The 23,413-nt window shown below is 40.5% G+C and overlaps 1 protein-coding gene across 5 annotated transcripts in view; it reads left to right on the forward strand.

The window, feature by feature from the left end:
- The window catches only part of GOLIM4 (golgi integral membrane protein 4), an 83,853-nt gene that overhangs the window by 37,172 nt on the left and 23,268 nt on the right, over positions 1-23,413 (forward strand). For 3 of the 5 annotated variants that reach the window (XM_005201743.5, XM_024990891.2, NM_001205553.2), the window contains exons 2-7: positions 8,570-8,644; positions 9,879-9,928; positions 11,749-11,802; positions 13,586-13,736; positions 19,797-19,879; positions 20,413-20,496. In XM_005201743.5, the coding sequence (XP_005201800.1) occupies positions 8,570-8,644; positions 9,879-9,928; positions 11,749-11,802; positions 13,586-13,736; positions 19,797-19,879; positions 20,413-20,496 (497 nt within the window). The remainder of the gene's footprint in view (positions 1-8,569; positions 8,645-9,878; positions 9,929-11,748; positions 11,803-13,585; positions 13,737-19,796; positions 19,880-20,412; positions 20,497-23,413) is intronic. The other 2 variants (XM_005201744.5, XM_015472769.3) reach the window with 1 other exon arrangement.

Here is a 23,413-nt window from a genome sequence, read left to right on the forward strand (position 1 = left end):
CTGTAGGTTGCTAGGCTCCTCCATCCATGGAATTTTCCAGGCAACAGTACTGGAGTGGGTTGCCATTTCCTTCTCCAGGGGATCTTTCCAACCTAGGGACTGAACCCAGGTATCCCGCATTGCAGGCAGACTCCTTACCTTCTGAGCCACAAGGGACGTCTAGCCTTTGGTTGTCTCTGATTGTCTTCTTACTGCTTTACCTTTCTTAACCTCCTCTCCCAATCCAAATTTATTGATTAGAGACTTTTTATAAGAGTAAATCTTACACTTTGGTGTCTCCCAAGGTGCCTGGAATACTGCTGGGCTATGATAGCTCTGGGCATCCAAGAGAAGAATTAGTTCAGGAAAAGTGAGTAGGTTTCCTCTAATAATAAGAATGATTATTAGTAGCTCACCACTTGAAAGAATGCCAACGAGAAGACTTGTGTGAAGACATATGTGTTAAATCAGCTAATACATGTTTGAAAAAAGGCAAATCTCAGTTAAATAGTATCATGAGGGAAAGCTTGGGTATAGTTTTATCCAAAATAGGAAAGGCAGTAAAGCACCAATTCAAATCATGGTTAAAATTTCCATTTAAACAACTTCACAAACTGTATGCGTTAGCAAACTTAAAAATAGACACTTGTGTGAACTATTATAGGAAGTTTATTGTGCAGTTAAAAAAAGTATAGCAATTGCCATGCAGTAGAAAAATACCTAATCAGACTGTCCTTTTTTCCTCTTGGCTTTCTGAAAGCGTCTGTATTTCAGGGCTATGATTTAACTAACGCTAATCTTAGGAGCCTATATGTATATTTATTCTGTTACCTGTCTGTTCTCTGGGATGTGTGAGTACCAGTGAGCCTAAAAATATGGAAATTCAGTTAAAAATACTGGGACTTAAAGGAGAGCAGGCAAATGAGGAAGAGAATGACCTATAATCTAAATACATTCAATCATTTCACAAGTATTATTGAATCCTGCTAGATATTAGGAGTTGGGGGGTTGGAACTGAAGTGGTAGTAAGGGTTGGGGATATAGAAGAGAAGGAAAGGGAAGCAGCGAATCCCAGCCTTCATGGCGTATATAGTTCATTCATTTAGTCATTCATTTGTTCATTCGTTACCTATTCAGTGCCTGTAATTCACTGTAACAGGGATAAATCAAACCAGACATTTTTTGTCCTGTCTGAACTTATATTCTGGTGAGATGGCAAGGCAATAAATAAAGCAAAAAATACAGTAGAAAGAGTTAAAGAGTATGGAGAAAAATGAAGTGGGGGAGGACCCTAGAAGCGTTGAGGGTGAGAAGCAGGTTGCAAACTTAGGTTGTCCAGGAAAGTTGTTGGTGAGAAGGTGTCTTTTTAGTGAAGATCTGAGGGAGGTGAGGGAGATAGTCACGAGAGAAGGAGCAGTGGGGGCACCGGAAAGAGGGAGTGTGAGATGCTGAGGTGAAAGCTCGCTGGTGTGTTCAGGGAATAATGAGGCTGCTGTGGCTGGAGCAGAGGATGGACGATGGGGTGAAGCCTCATGAGGCTTTGGGCTTCATTCAAGGTGTGACAGGGAGCCACTGGAAAGTGTTGCCCCCAGGCCTGCAATACAAAGATGTAATTTGGCAAAGGAAACTAACCACAGGACAGGGTTCTTTAATAATTCAATTCACACATACACTGTCGAGCAGACTGGAGATGTGGGATTGTACTGGAAGAAGTAAAACTGGAATGGGGTGAAAAGCCAAATCTGGACTTAACTGTTTAGGGGTTAGAGGTCCTAGTGGAGTCATGGGGAGGGAGCAGAGCTTGAGGAGACCTCGAGGAAAGATCGGGGCGGAGACACTGAAGGAGAGCCTTACGGGCACTGGAGTGGGGATCCTATGTGATCCTCAAAACGGTGATAATTGTCCCCCTTCTTTTGTCTTTGTACTTGTTTTATGTGGGTTGTTTTCTAGGGAGATATTTGATATTCTTTCTCAGACTTCATATGAAATGAAATGAAAGAGGGAAGGAAAGAAGGAAAAAAGATGATGTTGACTTTGTGTTAATTACTAACTTGTTCAGCAGAGGAGGGCAAGTTGGGTGGTTCCACCCCACTTCTGACTAATTAGAACCACAGTCAAAACTGTTCTTAAAGATAAATAACAGTGATTTTAGGCCTAAAAATTCCAAATAAAATGAAACCTCAAAAGTATTGTGTTCTGAGAACTATGATGATTTTAGTTGATTTTCCTATTATGTCATTTGTCTTGCTATCCTAAAGATCTTCAGCCACAATTATCAAAGCATAGACTTGTTCATTTTAACTTTTGTCACCTGTAAAATGATAAAGACACTCACAAATCAGTGTTTTCACAAGTTGAACAGTGTGCCTGTCCTACCAAGACTCAGTTGTTTGTTTGTTTTTTAAATAAAGATAAAATTTTGTGTTATCATCAGGACTGAACGAAATTTCACAGAAATTCCAAAGAAACATTGCCCTCTTGGCTTAAGGTGTTAAAACGCTTAGCAGTGTTTTCTGTTTAATTTTAAAGTGTTGCTTTCTAATTCTGAATGGAAGCAGTTTACCCTAAAGTGTTATAGATGGTATGTTTTACCCTTAAGTGGATATACACGGGCTTCCCAGGTGGCTCAGAGGTAACGAATCCACCTGCAATGCAGGAGACACAGGAGATATGGGTTCGATCCTTGGGTTGGGAAGATCCCCTGGAGAAGGAAATGGCAACCCACTCCAGTATTCTTGCCTGGGAAATCCCGTAGACAGAGGACAGCTAATGTCTTTGTGCCTTTCGAATGGAAGTCAGTTAAAATGGAAAATTGCTGTAGGAAGCTGGTGTGTTTTTAAACTCTTGAGTGTGTTGAGAGAGGTATGAAAACTCTTTCCATTCTTGACTGCATGGAAAATATTAAACTCCTTGTCAGTAAGCAGAGGAGATGATGAGTATTGTGGGTTTTCATCTTTTTCATATGAGTTCTTGTGATTCACATCCTGTCCTGGTTACAGTATTGGTCTGCATTAGCGATCTTGAATGCCAAGACTGAACCATTATTTTTAAAATTATTTTTCCTGGAACCTGTTTGGTGCTTTGAGCGTATTCATTATATAAGTTTTTTGCTGCAAAAGTTCTAACAGTATGATTTCATCTTGACTGATGACCTCGACTTCAGAGTATAAATAGAAAAATAGAGATAAGTGACAAGGATTCATTAGCAATCCTCCTTCTAAGCAAAACAGTAAACCTACCTAGATAAATCACCAGCCGCAAAGCCTGGAGAATGTGTGTTAAAGAATTAAAGGTAGTGTGGGTATATGTGTGTGTTTAATTGATACGAACATTTTCTAGAAGAACTGTAAGAATACAAAGATTCCATCTGGTCTGTTTTGCTGCCCTTCAAGTTTTATTAAAATAGGCTTATAGGTTTTACTAAACTATTAGAAAGTATATTCACAACCCTCTCTCCTTTTTTAAGGGAAATTTTTTTTAAGTAACAAGAAACTGAGACCAATATTTTATTGCTGTTTCAAGTCTCTTCTCTCAATACATATGTTTATGTGTGTGTAAGTATAATTGCTTTGTTATTATTAGACTTTAATTGTAGGGTTGAAAGATCTCAGGGAATCACCTGATTCATTTTCTGGCACTTTTAAGCTATCACAGACAGATGAAAAAATATTTTAGTATTTTCTAGCATTTGCTCTGTGCCCTGCAGTGTTTGAAGCAGTTGATGTAAATTAACTCATTTAGCCCTGACATCCACCCAAAGGGATGGGCCCTGTTGTTATTCCCATGTGCCATATAAGGAAACTGAAGTGCAAAGAAGTTCAGCATCTTGCCCTGTAAGGACTGGATCATGAACTTGAACCCAGACACCAGAGTGTGTGCTTTTGATCGTTACATTACCACCTTCCTCTTCTCTCTTTCTACTGGAAGTTCCATTTTTAAGGGTTAATTTTTACTCTCACTTTCCTTTACCTAACATGGTTTTCTCAGCCTGTAATGTTCCTTTTGTTTTCCTTTTTCTGAGCACTTCTCCAATCTTCTGTCAGTCACTACTGTTCCATTCTCTCACCTTCCTCCTCAGTGATATTCTGCAACTCTCAAACCATTTCTGAATTCTTAGGTTATGTATCAGGACTAGAAGCTGGCGCTTTAATAATGGCTTGACCAATTCTGAGTAAGTTAATATTAATAGTACAGTTACATCATGGTTTCTACACATACCCTGTATTCCTGTTTACCACATCTTTTTTCTGCTGCAATTTGCAAAAACACATTTTTCTTTTCTTAGGTTTTGCTATGAATGATGCCATTTTATGCATTCATGATCATGCCTCAGATTTCCCAAGACCTTTGATTGTGGACTGTAATCCACAGATATATTCGCCTCTTTGTGGACATTGTATAGCATCTCTTCAGGTTATTTATGAAAGTTTCTAATTTTCATGTATCCTAGAATCTTCTAGCTGTTGAGACAAGCTAGAATTTACACATCAAATGTGTAAATTCCCATTCTGCACATAATTGTCAGACAGCTGTGTGATTAAGTTTGGTCGATGAGTACTTTGTACCAGCTGTTTGCATGTTATCCTCCTGACTGAATCGCAGGGAAGAGAGTAAAGCACAGAACCATGTCGCCCCCGCCCCCCAGTTCTCCTCACCTATCCACCAACTCCCTGTGGACCCTCCACGCCAATGAAGATGCATTTCTGCAGATGCAGATGTGTTTCCTGCTTCCTAAACCAAAGATAAGCATTACATGATGACCAAGTACCACATAATGTTGAGTGATGCTGCTGTATTTTATTGTCAAGAATTTCACAGGATTATAATTTGTAAATGCAGCGTTTTCCCCACATTCTTACCTTCCCATGGTAATAGTTAATATTTAGAGTCTGAGGTGTCTGGGGATGATGATTAACAGTTCCCTCACAGATGTTTTCTTGACTGTGCTGCTGCTGCTGGGTTTTTTGTTGTTTTTATCTTGGGTGTTGCTAGCCTGCATTGTCTCCCCCTAGAGGTCCTGACCTCCATTCGGGAGCCCCTGCACTCAGGACCCCTGCTGCCACTTGGCTTCCTTTAGAGCACGATCTTGACTACATTGCCTGTTCACCTTTCTTTGAAAGTGATGCACATGCTTGCTGAAGTTGTCCATGATACGTCCCGTTAGTGCACTCATTTAGCATAATAAAGGTATACTTAAGCCCCATTACCTGGCATGTTTATGTTCCTGTGAGCCACTGCCCAGACTGTGGGGACTTTGGCCAGTGGATTGGAGATGAGGGCGTGTTTTTTCTACCAGCTGGGAGCTTAGATGTTCTCATGGCATCCTGTTCTCACCTGTGTATATCATGACAACATTGTAATTTATGTTTCCCTGTAGGCTTCCCCCACCTGACTGAAAATTTCAGAGACTATGAGCACACAGTTCTGGGCTTGGCTTGGTGAGGTTCCACAGTGCTAATCTTTGTTTTCTGTGCCTCGTTCCAAATGTCATTCAAGATGGTAGCATTAGTACCAATCCAAGGAAACTCTTGGTTTTAATAGACTTTTAGAAATTGGCCAAGAAATGTATATACTATACACCTGTATGTTTGAAAAACAATGTACTTTCTCAGCAGTGGACTTGGAACCAGCCTTTTGGAAAACAGCCGCCTTTGGCCCAGTCCCATCACTCTGCACTTTGTCCCTGTGCTGTCCTTCAGGAGCGCCTTTCTCCTGCGGCGCCCCCACCCACCTGATTGTTCTTCACTCTCAAAGCCAGCCAGGAGTCTTCCCTCACTCCTCTTCCTTCCAGAGCTCACCCCCCTCTTTCACTGGGCTTAAGTATACTTTTATTATGCCAAATGCAGTTAGCTCTGATTATTTAAAATTACTGAATCTATCTCCTGTGTTAGACTAGAGCTTCTTGAGGCCAAGGCCCATATCTATTCACTTTGTGTTTCTACTCGTATCCCGGTGCTGGGTAAAGTGGAGTTGGATGAGATCCCTTTATACTAACAGCACTGGAGGAGAGGGAAGGATCATGTGGTGAAGAAAATAGGGACCCAAGTGGAGAAAGGAAATGGGGCAGGGCGTTATTTGGGTGACTCTTGGGAGGCTGAGACGAGAGGGAAGATGAGTTTGGGGCAGGCCAGAGGAGACAACACCAGGCCAGTCTGGGTGGTGGCAGGCATTTTAACACTCGTGGACTGAGATGTAGAGGAGTAGGGGCTGTGGGAGTCGTAGATGGAGCCCTGGCAATAGCAGTTTTACGTGGGAGGCAAGATGTGAGATGCAGTGTTGGGAGAAGGAGTAGGACCTTGGAGATGACGGCCATATTGGAAGAAGGACAGCCATAGCTGGCACCTGGCAGGGGGTGGGGGACGGGCAGTGGGGAAAGGTGGGGAGGAGGTTCAGGGAGGGGATTGCTGTGACCGTGGCAACTTTGGGTGGCCAGCAGTTTGGGGCAGTTGTACACACTTTGCCAACAAAGGTCCATCTAGTTGAAGCTATGGTTTTTCCAGTAGTCAGGTATGGGTGTGAGAGTTGGACTATAAAGAAAACTGAGCACCGAAGAATTGATGCTTTTGAACTGTGGTGTTGGAGATGACTCTTGAGAGTTCCTTGGACTACAAGGAAGTCAAACCAGTCAATCCTAAAGGAAATCAGTCCTGAATATTCATCGAAAGGACTGATGCTGAAGCTCCAATACTTTGGCCACCTGATGCGAAGAACTGACTCATTGGAAAAGACCCTGATACTGGGAAAGATTGAAGGCGAGAGGAGAAGGGGATGACAGAGGATGAGATGGTTGGATGGCATCACCTACTTGATGGGCATGAGTTTGGGTGGACTCCAGGATTTGGAGATGGACAGGGAAGCCTGGTGTGCTGTGGTTCATGGGATCACAAAGAGTCAGACACGACTCAGTGACTGAACTGAACTGACACACTTCATGGGATCACAAAGAGTCAGACATGACTCAGTAACTGAACCGACACACTGAAGGGTCAGTCAGTGACTGAAGATTGAATTGTATCTTAGGTAGCTGTGAGGAGCTGGAGGTGGTAAAAAGAACCCAGTGGCAAGCTTGGCTGAGCCTGCCAGGGAGTGAGGTCATCTGTGACCATAATGCTGAGCAAACAGGATTAAAGGGCACATCAGAAACTTGCTTTATCCTCTTCTCCTCTCCCCTGTTCCAACCACTACCCTGTGGGCTTGAGTTGTCTGTCCCTGCATGAAATCTAAGACAGACTTCACTATACTTTGTATCAGCTTCTCTCAGATTAAAAAAAAATTTTTTTTTCTCAATAACTTTTATCGATAAATACAGTCTTGGTTTAGTAATATCTGGCCTAGTCCAGTATAATAATACTTTTTTTTTTCATTAAAGGTAAAACCTCTCTTGCAGCTCCTGTTTCCTGGAGATGTGCAGCCTGTAGTGAGGAAGTACCCAGGGGCTTCTCTCTGTTTTTCCCCTAAATCATTATCACTCCCTGCTCCCCTCACCAGATAACTCCCATTTGTTCAGAATAGACGGTGGAGGTGGGCTTGGTAAAGTGCAGGAAGGTCCTGTGGCATGACATCAGCTTGCCTAGGGTTTCCTGCCATGGCAGATGTCAATCCTGTGGGCTTCCCAGGTGGCTCAGTGGTAAAGAACCTGCCTGCCCAGCCAGAGATGCAAGTTCAAGCCCAGGTCGGGAAGATCCCCTGGAGTAGGAAATGGCAACCCACTCGTTTTCTTGCCTGAAAAATTCCATGGACAGAAGAGCCTGGCAGACCATAGTCCACAGTGTAGCAGAGTCAGACACAGCTGAACATGCAGGCATGGCACAGGTTATAGGCTCTTCAGTGGGGACAGTCTCCCTCCTTCGTCTCTGTGGCCCTCTCGCCTATATTTTCTCTGACATGGGGAATACACCTCCTTTTTCAGCAAACCTTAGTATGCTGTTGCGTTTTCCACACACACCCTCTGCTCAGCTCATTCAGCTGCTGTTCTGTACTCAGTCCTGTCCAACTCAGTGACGCAGTGGTCTATGGCCCACCAGCCTCCTCTGTCCCTGGAATTTTCCAGACAAAAATACTGGAGCGGGTGCCATTTCCTACTCCAGGGGATCTTCCCAACCCAGGAGTGGAATCCGTGTCAGGCAGCTCTAATACACTGTCAGCTCACGTTGACTTGGCAGCACTTATGGGATCTCTGGGTGTAAATATTCTCCTAGTGCCTGAAAGTGAGGTGGGAGCTGGACACACAGACGGGGGTAAATGCCGTGCAGATGGTGGCTGAAGTGTGGAGAGTGGACACGCTCGTCCAGCGGGAGACAGGGAACCCCACAGAGACTCACATTCCAGAAGCAGGAGAACAAGGAACTGGCCAAGAAGGTGGAAGCCTCTTGCACAGTGTTGTTTCTACAGAGGGGCAGACCGTATAGGAGTCAGCTGAGTACTACGTCTATTATTGTTTCCATCTTTTACCCAGGTTAAAGGTGTGCATTTTCATTTTAATTGTGAAAGGACTCTAAACTATCTTCTTCCTGTTTTGAAAATTGATGTTGATTTTACTTTAGAATTTCTGATTTATTGAAGATAAGTTTTCAACGTTTTTTTTTTCCAGTTGTGTATGAACACAGATCAAGATTGGAGAAATCCTTGCAAAAGGAAAGACTTGAACATAAGAAAGCAAAGGAAGGTAAATAAATAATGTAATTCGTGTTTTACGTTTTTTATGCTCTTCTTTGAAGTATTATGTATTTGCTTTACTGTTTTTTTCCTTAGAAATTCTTCAAATCACCCGAAGTCCGTCAAGCAATATGCTGTACATTGTGCAAGAAAATAATTCCTGCTCAAGATTGGATTTAGAATTTTTCATTTAGTTTGTGCCCCTTTGGGGTCATTCATATATTAGTTATATGCATTACTTTAGAAATAGCACACAGTTTTTCATTTGAATATCGTATATCTATTAACATCTGTTAACAGACATCTGGGAAAGTAATACCATGCAGTCCAGAATATGACAAACTTTATGTATACATATATATATATATATGTATATATGCATTTATAGCATAATCGATTTCAATCTCATTGCATGACATCTTTTAAGTTATAGACCTGTTTTTCTCTTGTGCTAAAGACTTTATTGGCATAGCCGATTGGTTTGTTTTGAAAAATAAACATTTAGCACAGGTGTCAAATAAAAATCAATGCTGTTGATTTTTATCAGAATTTTTCTATAAAGCATGGACTTTGTATAGCTTGTGATTTGGAGTTACCTGCATTCTTATTTTCATTTATTCAACTTTTTGGTTAAATATTAGATTGAAGTGGTGTTTTGTCTGATTACTTTGGTATGGGGTAGAAGAAGGGAGAACAGAGGAGGACAGTGTGAGCTGGAATGTTTTACTGGGAAGTTTTAAGATTATTAAAATGCTCTGATAGGGTTTGGATTTTCCTTGTCTTCAAATGCAGAGTGATTTTGTAGAGCCATCTAGTGGATAATAAAGCTTTAAGAGCATTAAAGATGGTTTCCATGGCTTGAGTTCCTTTTCAGGTCCTGAATGATTTTAGTGTGCCATCTAGTGGCTGGCAATAAATCATCTCTGTCCTTAGGTGCACTGCATGGTTTTGGTTTTTTTCTCCTTCATTTCAAGGCGAGTTCATCACCAAGTCCACACTCTAAATGCACTTTTAGTCAGTTGACTATAGTGTGTATTTTGTTGATGCAAGATTCCCAACTTTAAGGTATGGAGGAAAACTTTTCAAGCATTAAAAGACAAAATAAAGTATATCATCAAGTAGATTGTTTAGGTCTGAGTAAAATGTGCCCTTGTTTTTTTAGATGTTTAAAAATGCCACAGTGAATTAACTTATACTAATAGAGTTAATTAATGTAATTATGTTCTCCATTTTGTATTTTCTAGATTTTCTGGTTTATAAATTAGAAGCACAAGAAACACTGAATAAGGGAAGGGTAAGTTGTTTTTTTCTCCCTTAGTTTTTTATTTCACAAAACTTGACAGGGGGGGAAATAAAGTCTCCAAACATTTTACTCTGTTGATCATTAAGACTGAAATACATCTCCCTCCATCCTTTCCTTCCTTCCTTCCCCAAAAAAATTCTAAGAGGAAGACCTTAAAAATTGTTCCTTTAAAACCTACCTTCCTTTGCTTATCACATTATTGGCAATAGTGATAAATTGAAAATATCTTTAATGTTCACAATAAAGAGATTCCTTATTTATTCATCCGTAGTCTCTCTTTTCCATAGAATGTGATATTTAGTTTGATTTGCCTTTGCACCATGTTACTGTCACTTGCAGAGACATTACTGTGTAATGTCTAACACAGTACCTGGTCTAGAGTTCACATGTTCAAATGTTCAAAAACATCTGTAAAATGAATAGATAAATAAATGATATTGACATTTTAAAAAAGTTTTTAAGTCCAAATTAACTAGGGAAAAACACTTTTTTCTCTTACTCTAAGAAAAACATACAAGTATTGGTTGACAAAAGCATTGGTGTTGTGGGGCATTAAAACTGAGAAGAGTCGGTTCCTTGAATAACTAGGAGGTTACTGGCTTTTCACTCTTATCTTGCATTTTTAAAACCTAGTCAAAATCGTGTGTGTTCTGTTGTGCATTTTGTCATGTAATATATTACAAATTAAAATAAAGTGGTAAAGTGATAAAAATAAAGTGTTAAAGCAAAAATGTGGTCCATTTTAGAAGTTGCAAGAACATGAAAGAAAGAAATGAAGCTGTGCTTATACTGCCGATGGTGTAAAGTAAGAGGCGGGGCAAGTAAGATAGAAAAACACAGCAGCCAGGGGAGAGAAAACTGGCAGGTGTGGTTTGTACACTGACCCGCTGTGGCTGCCTAGGACTGGACATGTGTGAGCTCCAAATGTGAAGATGCTCCACTGGTAGATAAGAACACACTGCTGGAGCACGGAGTTCAGTTGGACACTAAAGCTCAGGGTTCTGTCCTGGCTCTGCTACTAAAGGAGATGTTTGCCCTAGGCCTGTTCCTTAGCCTTTCTGTTTCTGTCTGTGAGCTGGCGCTGTAGTAAAGAATCTGCCTGCAATACAGGAGATGCAAGAGACGTGGATTCAATCCCTGGGTGGGGAAGATCTCCTGGAGGAAGAAATGGCAACCCACTCCAGTGTTCTTGCCCTAAAAATTCCACGGACAGAGGAGCCTGGAGGGCTGTAGTCACTGGGATCACAGAGTCAGACATGACTGAGTACACACACACAGTCAGACATGACTGAGTATACACACGCACGCACAATGTATGTAGAATTTCTTACCCATGGAAACTCAAGGAAGAAAAGTGCCTTTTCTCGCCCTTTCTGGAACCCATTCTAAGCTTGTGAGGCCTGGTCTCTGCTGGTTTCTCTCCTGTTCCCCTTGGAGCACCAGGCACAAGGTACCAGCCATATGCGGTGCTGTGTCTCAGGACAAGCTCTCCTCTGCCTCTGGCCTCAGTTTTTCTTCTGAATATGAGAGTGGAAGTAAATCACCTCCAAGGGCCCTTTCAAACTGTGGTTTTATAATTCCATGCCCTGCTTTTTCACCATTAAAGTCTAACAAACTTAGAGGAATGTAAAACTTCATTTCTACTATGAAGTAAAGAGAGGACCTCAGAAGCATCCTGGCTCCAGCTTAGAATTCATTTTTACTTACACACGTGAACAAGTGAAAACCTTTCATTAAGAGTTTTAAGTTCTGTTTAACAAAAGAGCCAAATGTGTTATCTTTTTGTTAATTATTTGCTTTTCAATTTACAGCAAGATTCTAATAGCAGGTACAGTGCATTGAATGTCCAACATCAGATGCTGAAGGTGAGTAATTTAGATATATTCTTCATGAATGAATCAAGGGGTTAACTAAGTAACTTATGTGATTAAGGAAAGTTTACAGAAAATTGATTTGTACCATGATACGGTATAATAAAGTCATTTTTGGCTAAAGGTGATATATAATTATAATGCTCCATTATGTTTATCACCTGATTACAAAGGACATATTTAACTCATTATTCATTTTCTTATAAATCAGGGTCTCTGGTCACTTAATTTTTGAGTTTGTTCTTTGTCCTTTAAGGATTTTCGTTTGTTTTTATCTAATTTCTCAGAGTGGTTTTTCTTGAAATTTTTTTTTTTTTTTTTTGTAATCTTAGACACAGTGGAGGCAGTAGAAGTATTAGAATGCTGTCTTCCTGTTACTAATGTGTCATAAGTGGCCCACTTACACAGGAGCACAATTGATATTTAAAGATATTCCTTCCTTGGTTCTTGGATAAAACTCATTGTTGTGTGTCAGGAAGACTGAAGAAAAGAGAGAGAGAGATGCACTGTTTGTGTCAGGCCAGAAGAGATGAGCAGCGGCTATTATGCCAGCCACACAGAAGGAACTCTCTGCCGTTGTCTCCAACAACCAGTGCCCAGCTTTTTGTTTGGTGTTCTTTCCTCCTGTATCAGTAGGGTATATGCCTTTTATTGAAACCAGAATCTTTACTATTCTCAGGAAAGCAATACATGAATTAAAGTAGACCACCCATTCACATTAAGCATTTGGAGACTATAGAATTTATCTAGGTTGTGATTACAGTATTATAATCTTGAGTAGTATAAGGATCGTTTTTATAAATAATCGATTTCTTTTACTTCCCCCAAAGGGAAAAAAGTCTTTTTTTCCCCTTCTTTAAACTGGGTTACCAGAAAGGCTGATAATCAAAGAAGGGAAATAAAAAACATTGCTGGGAAAACATCAGATTGAAAGGCAGTCTAGAGGCTTCATGGAGGGGTAATTTTTCCATTAGCTTTACCTAGTTTCCACAGTAACTTGAGTCCCTGGGAATTTCCCCAGATCCCTTCCTTTTCCATCACTCTTGTAAACTTCCAACTTCTTGTTGTTCACATTAATGTTAAAAATTAAGGGAAAAATTATTTTTGGCCACGATCCCAAACTATTCATTTGAAATGGAAAGGAAATGGAAAAGAGCTGCACAGATTTAAAGCAGTCAGGAAAATGAAGCCTACTTCATCTGTGCTTACAGAGAAAGGCTGTGCTATCGAGAGACAGACTGATTTAGAGAATGCGTTAGTGCAAATTCTCTGTGCCCAACGCACAGTGAGGCCAAACAAACCAAACCGTCAAAGTTTGGAGCAGAGCAAGGTTTATTGCAGAGCCATGAAAGAGATTGGTAGCTTATGCCCTAAAAAGCCCCCAGGCTCCCCCAAGGGTTTGGCAGAGCATTTTTAAAAGCCAGGTGAGGGAGGGGGGTTGCAGGGTCTGTGATCAGCTTTTGCACAAGTGTCTGATTGGTTGACGGTGAGGTAGCAGGGTGGTGTCACAGGAGTTAGCATTGTCAGTCCTTAGGCTCCAGGAGGCCTGAGGCTGTATGCTCAGAGTCATCAAGCAGTTAACATCTTCCATTTGGAAGGCAGGGGGATGGTTTCACATCTACAAAACAACTCAGGAAATGGGCATCAAATACTGTTATCTAGGTACTTCAGAGAGGAGCTAAAGCAGAGGATACAGGTTAGGCCTGTCCCAGGAAAGCCCCATGTGGCCCTGCTCAGTTACAAATGTATATCCCTGCTCAAATTTTCATCTTTGCAGAGTCAACACGAGGAGCTAAAGAAGCAACACAGCGACTTGGAAGAGGAACACCGCAGACAAGGAGAAGACTTCAGTAGGACATTTAATGACCACAAGCAGAGATACCTGCAGCTGCAGCAGGAGAAAGAACAAGAGCTTTCTAAGCTAAAAGGTATTTGGAAACCTAATGAGCCAGTGTGCATGGAAATGAATACTCATATTAATGTTTGAATGGAACAATAGACTTTTGTTTGCTTGGTGATTTATTTACATCATATGTAGTATTTTACCAGCTACTTCTTTATGATATTTCACACTGATCTCTGGTTTGTTTAGGGAAACAGTAAAGAATACTTAGTGTTTCTCAATGGGATATATTGGTCTTGTTGGGCAAGACAGTTCTTTTTGTGCATTGTGAGACATTTAGCACCTCTGACCCCACCCACAGGATGCCACTAGTGCTCCCCAGTCACGGTGATAGGTTTCCAGATCTCCACTGGGGCACAAAGACTCTGTTGATCACTTATGGCCACTTCAAAAAGTTCAGGCTCTGAAGTCTGCCTGCCCTGGTGAATCAATGACTGGTTTGATGACCATTGGCAAGTTGTATAAATCTCCACAGACTCAATTGTCCTCATCTGTAAAAGTGGGATATTCATTAAAAGTATTAACCTTATAGAGTTGGTATGAGGATTAAATTATGCAAAGCACCTAATACAATTACTGGTACATGGTAAACCTTCAATATATGCTAACCACCATAAATATCAGTATCAGGTATTTTCATAGTAATATGAAATGAAATACATCACTTCTGAGTACATATGAGTTCTGAAAAGGGCAACAGCATATTCTACAGTCACCTATTCGGTCCTGAATAAGTTTGAAGTGTGAGATTTGGTTTAAAAAGGTACATGGTGCTTACATAAACAAAGATCAAATCAGAGTAAGGTCTTCTATAATCTAGTTAATTGTACTGTGCCTAACAATTTCCTGGTTTTATGTAAAACGTCGTCATAGAAATCTGCTGTGTGATAGGTCTTTTGGACTTTCTGTACTTTTCTTTTGCTATGCTTTGTCTCTCAGTATTCCAAAATAATAGGTTAATAATGGTATTCCAAAATAATAGGAATACATTGTAAGTATTTTCTAGGTGCCAGACCTTGGCATACTTCACATAATTTAGTTCATTTAATTTTAGTGAGAGGCTTAAAAGGCATGTTATCTTATGTCTACTCTATATTTACGCCTTTCTTTGAAACTCAGTCCACGTGTAGTAAAATTTTATCAAGAAATCAGAACTGTGGAAAATAGGAGGACACTGGTATGTGAGTTCTGCATACTCAGACAATTCAAGCCTGATGGCTGGTCTGAACATCCTGGGATCCAGAACAAAAGGAGAAGTACAGTCAGTTCTGGGACTCTTGTCATCAGAAGAGAGAATCTCCCAATATCTTGGAGGGTGAGAGAGAGACTGAGACAGAAACACGGAGAGAGAGAGAGAGCAGTATTTTTGGTACCAGTTAATATTTGGAAGCAAGGTCTGATGCTGTAAAGAGCAATATTGCATAGGAACCTGGAATGTTAGGTCCATGAATCAAGGCAAATTGGAAGTGGTCAAACAGGAGATGGCAAGAGTGAATGTCGACATTCTAGGAATCAGTGAACTCAAATGGACTGGAATGGGTGAATTTAACTCAAGATGACCATTATATCTACTACTGTGGGCAGGAATCCCTTAGAAGAAATGGAGTAGCCATCCTGGTCAACAGAAACGTCTGAAATGCAGTACTTGGATGCAATCTCAAAAACGACAGAATGATCTCTGTTTGTTTCCAAGGCAAACCACTCAATATCACAGTAATCCAAATCTATGCCCCAAACAATAACGCTGAAGAAGCTGAAGTTGAATGGTTCTATGAAGACCTACAAGACCTTCTAGACAACACCCCAAAAAGATGTCCTTTTCATTATAGGGAACTGGAATGCAAAAGTAGGAAGCCAAGAAATACCTGGAATAACAGGCAAATTTGGCCTTGGAATAAGGAATGAAGCTGGGCAAAGGCTAATAGAGTTTGGCCAAGAGAATGCACTGATCATAGCAAACACCTTCTTCCAAAATATAGGAGAAGACTCTACACATGGACATCACCAGATGGCCAACACTGAAATCAGATTGATTATATTCTTGCAGCCAAAGATGGAGAAGCTCTATACAGTCAGCAAAAACAAGACTGGGAGCTGACTGTGGCTCAGATCATGAACTCCTTATTGCCAAATTCAGACTGAAATTGAAGAAAGTAGGGAAAACCACTAGACCATTCAGGTATGACCTAAATCAAATCCCTTATGATTATACAGTGGAAGTGAGAAATAGATTTAAGGGACTAGATCTGATAGATAGATTGCCTGATGAACTATGGATGGAGCTTCGTAACATTGTACAGGAGACAGGGATCAAGACCATCCCCATGGAAAAGAAATTCAAAAAAGCAAAATGGCTGTCTGGGAGGCCTTACAAATAGCTGTGAAAAGAAGAAAAGCGAAAAGCAAAGGAGAAAAGGAAATATATAAGCATCTGAATGCAGAGTTCCAAAGAATAGCAAGAAGAGATAAGAAAGCCTTCCTTAGCGATCAATGCAAAGAAATAGAGGAAAACAACAGAATGGGAGAGACTAGAGATCTCTTCAAGAAAATTAGAGATACCAAGGGGACATTTAATGTAAAGATGGGCTCAATAAAGGACAGAAATGGTATGGACCTAACAGAAGCAGAAGATATTAAGAAGAGGTGGCAAGAATACACAGAAGAACTGTACAAAAAAGATCTTCACGACCCAAATAATCACGATGGTGTGATCACTGACCTAGAGCCAGACATCCTGGAATGTGAAGTCAAGTGGGCCTTAGAAAGCATCACTACGAACAAAGCTAATGGAGGTGATGGAATTCCAGTTGAGCTATTTGAAATCCTGAAAGATGATGCTGTGAAAGTGCAGCACTCAATATGCCAGCAAATTTGGAAAACTCAGCAGTGGCCACAGGACTGGAAAAGGTCAGTTTTCATTCCAATCCCAAATAAAGGCAATGCCAAAGAATGCTCAAACTACCGCACAGTTGCACTCATCTCACACACTAGGAAAGTAATGCTCAAAATTCTCCAAGCCAGGCTTCAGCAATATGTGAACCGTGAACTTCTAGATGTTCAAGCTGGTTTTCAAAAAGGCAGAGGAACCAGAGATCATATTGCAAACATCCGCTGGATCATGGAAAAAGCAAGAGAGTTCCAGAAAAACATCTATTTCTGCTTTATTGACTATGCCAAAGCCTTTGACTGTGTGGATCACAATAAACTGTGAAAAATTCTGAAAGAGATGAGAATACCAGACCACCTGACCTGCCTCTTGAGAAACCTATATGCAGGTCAGGAAGCAACAGTGAGAACTGGACATGGAACAACAGACTGGTTCCAAATAGGAAAAGGAGTACATCAAGGTTGTATATTGTCACCCTGCTTATTTAACTTCTATGTAGAGTACATCATGAGAAACGCTGGGCTGGAAGAAGCACAAGCTGGAATCAAGATTGCTGGGAGAAATATCAATGACTTCAGATATGCAGATGACACCACCCTTATGGCAGAAAGTGAAGAGGAACTAAAAAGCCTCTGTGAAAGAGGAGAGTGAAAAAGTTGGCTTAAAGCTCAACATTCAGAAAACGAAGATCATGGCATCTGGTCCCATCACTTCATGGGAAATAGATGGGGAAACAGTGGAAACAGTGTCAGACTTTATTTTTTGGGGCTCCAAAATCACTGCAGATGGTGATTGCAGCCATGAAATTAAAAGACACTCCTTGGAAGAAAAGTTATGACCAACGTAGACAGCATATTGAAAAGCAGAGACATTACTTTGCCAATGAAGGTCCGTCTAGTCAAGGCTATGGTTTTTCCTGTGGTCATGTATGGATGTGAGAGTTGGACTGTGAAGAAAGCTGAGTGCCGAATAATTCATGCTTTTGACCTGTGGTGTTGGAGAAGACTCTTGAGAGTCCCTTGGACTGCAAGGAGATCCAACCAGTCCACCCTAAAGGAGATCAGTCCCAGGTGTTCTTTGGAAGGAGTGACGCTAAAGCTGAAACTCCAGTACTTTGGCCACCTCATGCGAAGAGTTGACTCATTGGAAAAGACTCTGATGCTGGGAGGGATTGGGGGCAGGAGGAGAAGGGGACGACAGAGGATGAGATGGCTGGATGGCATCACTGACTCAACGGACCTGAGTCTGAGTGAGCTCCAGGAGTTGGTGATGGACAGGGAGGCCTGGTGTGCTGCGATTCATGGGGTCGCAAAGAGTCGGACACAACTGAGCGACTGAACTGAACTGAATATTTGGAAGACATCTCATAGAAATTTTAAACAACTTAATATGGCAGTGCCTTTGATGACACTTCTAAGTGATTTTCACATCGGCAGTTTTGTTTGATCATGGTCCCTGACAGTAAATTGTGATAGACGAGGCTCTGTCATGGCAAACCATGTTGTGTGTAGTCCAAGTGATCTTTGGTAGATTAATGTGACATGAGGAGGGAGTTTAGAATTTAGAATATAGATAACGAGTTGATACCATGTAAGCTTAGATGATTCTCATCATTATGGTTATAAGAAGAGCTGACACTCAATAAATGTTTGCCATGTGTCAGTACTGGGTGAAACTCTTCATGCAGGTATCTTCTTTAAGCCTTATAACAACCTGGCAGGTAGGCATTATATTTAACCCAGTTCAACAAATGAAGAAATTGAGGCCTGCAAAAGTTAAGTAACTTATGGTCACACAGCAAAGGCACAGGAGACACTGTCCTTAAGGTTATAAACTGAATTCCTTTAAAAGTCAGCCGTGTATTTCAACTGCATGTGTGCGTGTGTAGACTGAAGGCCCATCCAGCCTGTGACATACTTGGGGTCCTCTTGGATTGCTGCTGGTGTCCCGTTTGACGTTTGAGAAAATCTGCTGTTACAAATAGGTGGACAACCACTAGCGACATTCTCACCTTCTTCTTGATCTCTTTCCAAATGTGTCATAAAGCCAGTGCCCAGGGATCAAGCAGGGACTCTTAACGGAGTGAAAGCGGGCAGAGAATATGAGGCGGCGTGGTAACCGGCAGTTTTCTGCAGTGCTCACGGCCACCCTGGAGACAGTAAAGTTTTGCCTGCAGGGAGTGGCTGCCACTCTGGGGACAGTTTGCCCAGCACCGTGCAGGCCCACACCTGCTGCTGTCCCAGCATCGTTCTAAAACAGCACCCCTTTCACTGTCGACAATATCTCCCATTGGAAAATGAATCATATGGTCACCCAGCTGCCATTTAACTTCTGCTGAGAATTGGCCTGATGTTGCCAGAATCTTATGAGACCCAGCTTCTTGATTTTTACTTGGTTACAGCCCTTCAAATGTGGAAGACACTGTATGTTGGCTAACACCTGCAGGGGCCAAAAAAAAAAAAGTCTGTGTGTTGGCCCAGGGGCTACCAGTTCATAACAGATAATCTCCAGATACAGAAAATGTGGGGAAATTACCAAGAGGCTGTTCCGCGAATTGTAGGGCTTGTGGCTGGGGAGGTTTTAAGACTTCACTGTGATCACTGCAGTCTCACATTGTAACTGTGCAAAGAATTGTCCAGTAGCTATTGGAGGAAGAGTTTAGACCAGTCAAGAACTCGATTGTGGGAGAAAGAAAATACATTTAGAATTTTTGAGCAGATGAGGTGTCTGTCTCTTGTTTCCTGAGTTGCTTTTGTAACTGAAATCCCTTTGAAGGACTGTGGAAATTTTTCATGGCTATGAGAGAGGCAGTTTGTGCTTTTTGATAGCTTTATTTTTAATTTATGGTGAGACTAAAATCTTAGATGACCCCTACCCATTACATTTCATTCCTAGGGGTTTGCTTATTAACAAAAATATTTCATTTTTAGCTCAGGAGTAATTAAAAATCCTTAACTTCTATGCCAGATAGCTTGTTTAAGCATATTTAAACCACTGAGCCAGATTGTATTGGGTTGTCCAACTGAATCTGTGCCACATCCCAAAATGGTGCTAAGTTTTGTTGATTTGGAGTATTGTACTGTCAAAGTTCAAAACGGTCTTTGAAAAAGTTATGTGAGGCTTTAGATAGGAAAATAATAGAATCAAGAGCCTGAAAGGCCCAGGGCTTTATGCATGATTTTCCTTTTTCTAAAATAGAAACCGTGTACAATCTGAGAGAAGAGAACAGACAGCTGAGGAGAGCGCATCAGGACATGCACACACAGCTGCAAGATGTCAAGGTAAAACAGCAACAACAACAACCTAAAAACCCCAGCATTTGATTGATTTGTGTTTGCCTGCTTTAGTTTGTAGTGACTTAAAAGTCGTTCACTACTTGACCTGCTTTACAATCCACACTGTTATTTTGGGCTTTTGTGGAAAGTGAACCTGCCCATTACTTCTTGTGCATTGTAAGCTAAAGAATGATCTGGAAATCTCAGCGTTTGCATTAGCACTGGAATGATTCTTTTTGCCACGTGGTTGAATCTTAATAAGCTTTTTATTTGAAAAGGTTTATTTATAACTAAAGGTATTTTTCTTCCTGTTTTGATTTCCTTGTAAGTGATTATGATTTTTGGGTAACACATTTTAGATTGTGGATTACCACCTTAACCATGGTCTTCCCTCTGCAAAGATTTTTGAACTTATCAAATGCTACAACAACAAACAAGCCAGCAAGTGAGCAGTGTTTGGGTGGCCATACCACTGCCTGCCCAAGAGGAGTTTGTCCCAGAATGTCAAAACTCAACATGTAAAATTCTTTTTTGTGTAGCAACAGCATAAGAATTTACTCTCCGAGCATGAGCAACTTGTAGTGACTTTGGAAGACCACAAGAGTGCACTAGCTGCTGCACAGGTTAGAAGGGTAGCAGCCTCTCTGGGTTCTTTTTAAGTCTGCTTAACATTTCTGAATTCGTCTGTGCATGCAGTCTCTTAAAGGCCAGTCTTCGCTGAGTTCCTTAGGACAGAGCTTTCCTTATCCTGAAGATCATGCATGCTTTCAAAACTCAATCAAGAGAATATTAAGTAAAGCTTTGATTTTTTTTCCTTTTTTTTTTTTCCTGCACTGGCAGTGTGGTTCATATGACTTTTTCTACCCTCCACCAACTCCTACATGCAGTAGTCTAATACTTGTCTAAGTCAGAGAATTCATCCCACATATGTGGTTTTTTCCACTATATAGACCTATGTAGACTCTTGCTATACTATCTGCAGGATTTTATATGCTAAGTACCTAAATAAATCATTGTAAAACTCTATATTTTACTCCTCCTTCCCTTGCTCCCGGCTTTACGCCTGCATACACTCCTTTTGGGCCTAGGCTTATGTGTTGTTAGGTCAAATTACAGGAAATAAGAAATCTCAGGTAAATAGAGAAGGAAAACCAGAGTCGTAAGTTTCATTTGTTCAAAGCCTACAGCAGTCCTCGCACAAGGCAGGCCCTCAGTAGATAATGTATTAAATGAACAAATACAGATGTTACAGAGCTTAGTGAAGTAATGTCACACTGACTGTTTTACAGCTTTATCATTGAAACAAATAGGAATGGCTAGTTTAGTCACTGTATATTCTTAATCACTGGTCTTCACTTTTCTTCTCTTGGAAGAATTAAAAGAAAAGAGCAAAGGAAAACCAACTATTTGTTCTTACCAGGAGACTGTGCATTATTTTTTGTCTTTATAAAATTTTTTAAAAGAATCGTATGCCAGGCCCTGATCTGTTTCAGAGACTGTAACATCAGGGACTGTAGGACCCCTTTTCAAGGCAGTCATTGATTATCCCCCTACAAAACTGTAGCTATGTGGTAATTTTTTACATGTTTATCAATTAAATTAGCTTTAGAGGATATTATTACATTCAAAATCTTCTTTATAAAATTTCTGCCAAGCATTGTTACATGAGACTACTTTTCATACTGAAAAATATGACAGACCAATTTGAATACTCTACGTACTATAATAACAATAAATATTAAATTAAGCAACGACTTGAAAATTCAGAAAAATGTGAGTAAAGTAGTTCATTTAATGACCAAAACCAAATTCTGTTGTAAGCTCACTGAGGAATATTACTCACAAGATTTTGTAATAGAAAACAAGTTTTTAAATTTAATGTACATATATTTTTCTATTTCTTTGAATATCTTCTTGGTTCTTTTGGATGAGGTCGTCAAGTTTCTCCTGTTCTTTTACTCCCCAGTTGAAACTTTGCCCAGATCTGCTTAGAAAACAACTGCTATTTCAGGCATATACGTTTCTCATGTAAATCATCTTATGAGATTCTGTCTTGACAATCTGATTTTTAAATGTAATTAAGTGGGGAGAAACCAGGACCTGAGTGGAATTTGAGAGCTTAGAATTTGTCAGGGATTATCATAATAACTTTATATACAGAATTTTATTTAATATTCACAACCTACTGAGTTATATAATAACTGTATTTTTTTTAATAACTAAATAAGGTCAAAAGGAGTAGAGAAGCTGGCCCAATATCAGTGCCCAGAACCACCTTGAAGCTGGGATTTGTGGAGATTCTCTGTATTACAGTTATGTGGGCCTTGCCCCACACCTACTGAATACTGATTTCTAGGGTGGGCATCCAGGAGCCTGCATTTTTAACATGATCATTCCATAATTTAACATGATTCTTCATGCATGCTCATGTTTGAGGACCATAGTATTTCTCCCTTCAAAGGTTACGTACGTAGGAGGAGGAGAAAGAAGAAAGTGTAGAATATTTATCTTATTAAAAGCATCGCTGTATAGATGTCATTTTTTTCCCCTTTGACCTCCAAAGTCAGTTTGCAAATGTTTTGATAGGTTTCTGGCTAAGGGCCACTGTTAGCCATATGGCACATGTTTGTACAAATGATAAAGAAGCACGCCCCTGAGACACATTTAGCAGGCAGACTTCTCTTTGTGAATTAGAGAGACAGGAAGCAGGTGGGTGAGTGCCGTGCAGGTGTGCAACTGTGGCCAAGGGAGCCAGACTCGCCAGCCTCCTCTCTGCTCTGCTGGGCACAGTGAAGGGGCACCCTGCCTGGGAAGTGTGTTCAGAAGAGAGCTCTGGGTTCTTTGTATGTGCTTATGGAAATGTGTGTTTACACAGATAGCACTTCTGTTTTAGGATAACAGTGCTGGGACATATGATAAGCTAAGTATAAGCAGTCTATTGGTTTTCTTAACATATTTATTTTTTCCATCTTTATAGCTTCTGGTATTTAAAGTATCACACACCACACACACACCCCCACACCTACACACACACATCCTACCACATATACACACAGATAACACACACATAAGTATATTCTCGTCCTATACCTGCATTAGTGCCTTTGTTATTTTAGAAGAAAAGGATATTCAGAATCAAAGAATGAGAATAAAAACCAGCCTCCTTTATGCCTATGCTACTGTTTTCCAAAACTGCAGAGCACAATACAGGGAGCTTTTTGGAGAGGTAGGGACCTTATGTGACCACAGATTGACTGGGAAAGAGGATGGCCTGAGTGATTTTACATATATAATCAGTTACTTATTTGAAGCCCATGGTTCTTTCTTTTCTGCTGAAAAGTGTTACTCAGACCATACTGGTAAAAGATATCTGCACTTAGATTTATATAAATGTGGAATTTTAAAATAGATTTTAATGTCCTGAAACTGATTGCATAGCTGTCTTTTAATAATGATATTTATACTGGAGAGTTATTTATAAAAATTCTGACTTAGTTTAATGTAGCATGGAAAACTAACATCTGTCTTAGATATATTTTT

This window comes from Bos taurus, chromosome 1 (genome assembly GCF_002263795.3).
Source record: "Bos taurus isolate L1 Dominette 01449 registration number 42190680 breed Hereford chromosome 1, ARS-UCD2.0, whole genome shotgun sequence".
Taxonomy (NCBI): domain Eukaryota; kingdom Metazoa; phylum Chordata; class Mammalia; order Artiodactyla; family Bovidae; genus Bos; species Bos taurus.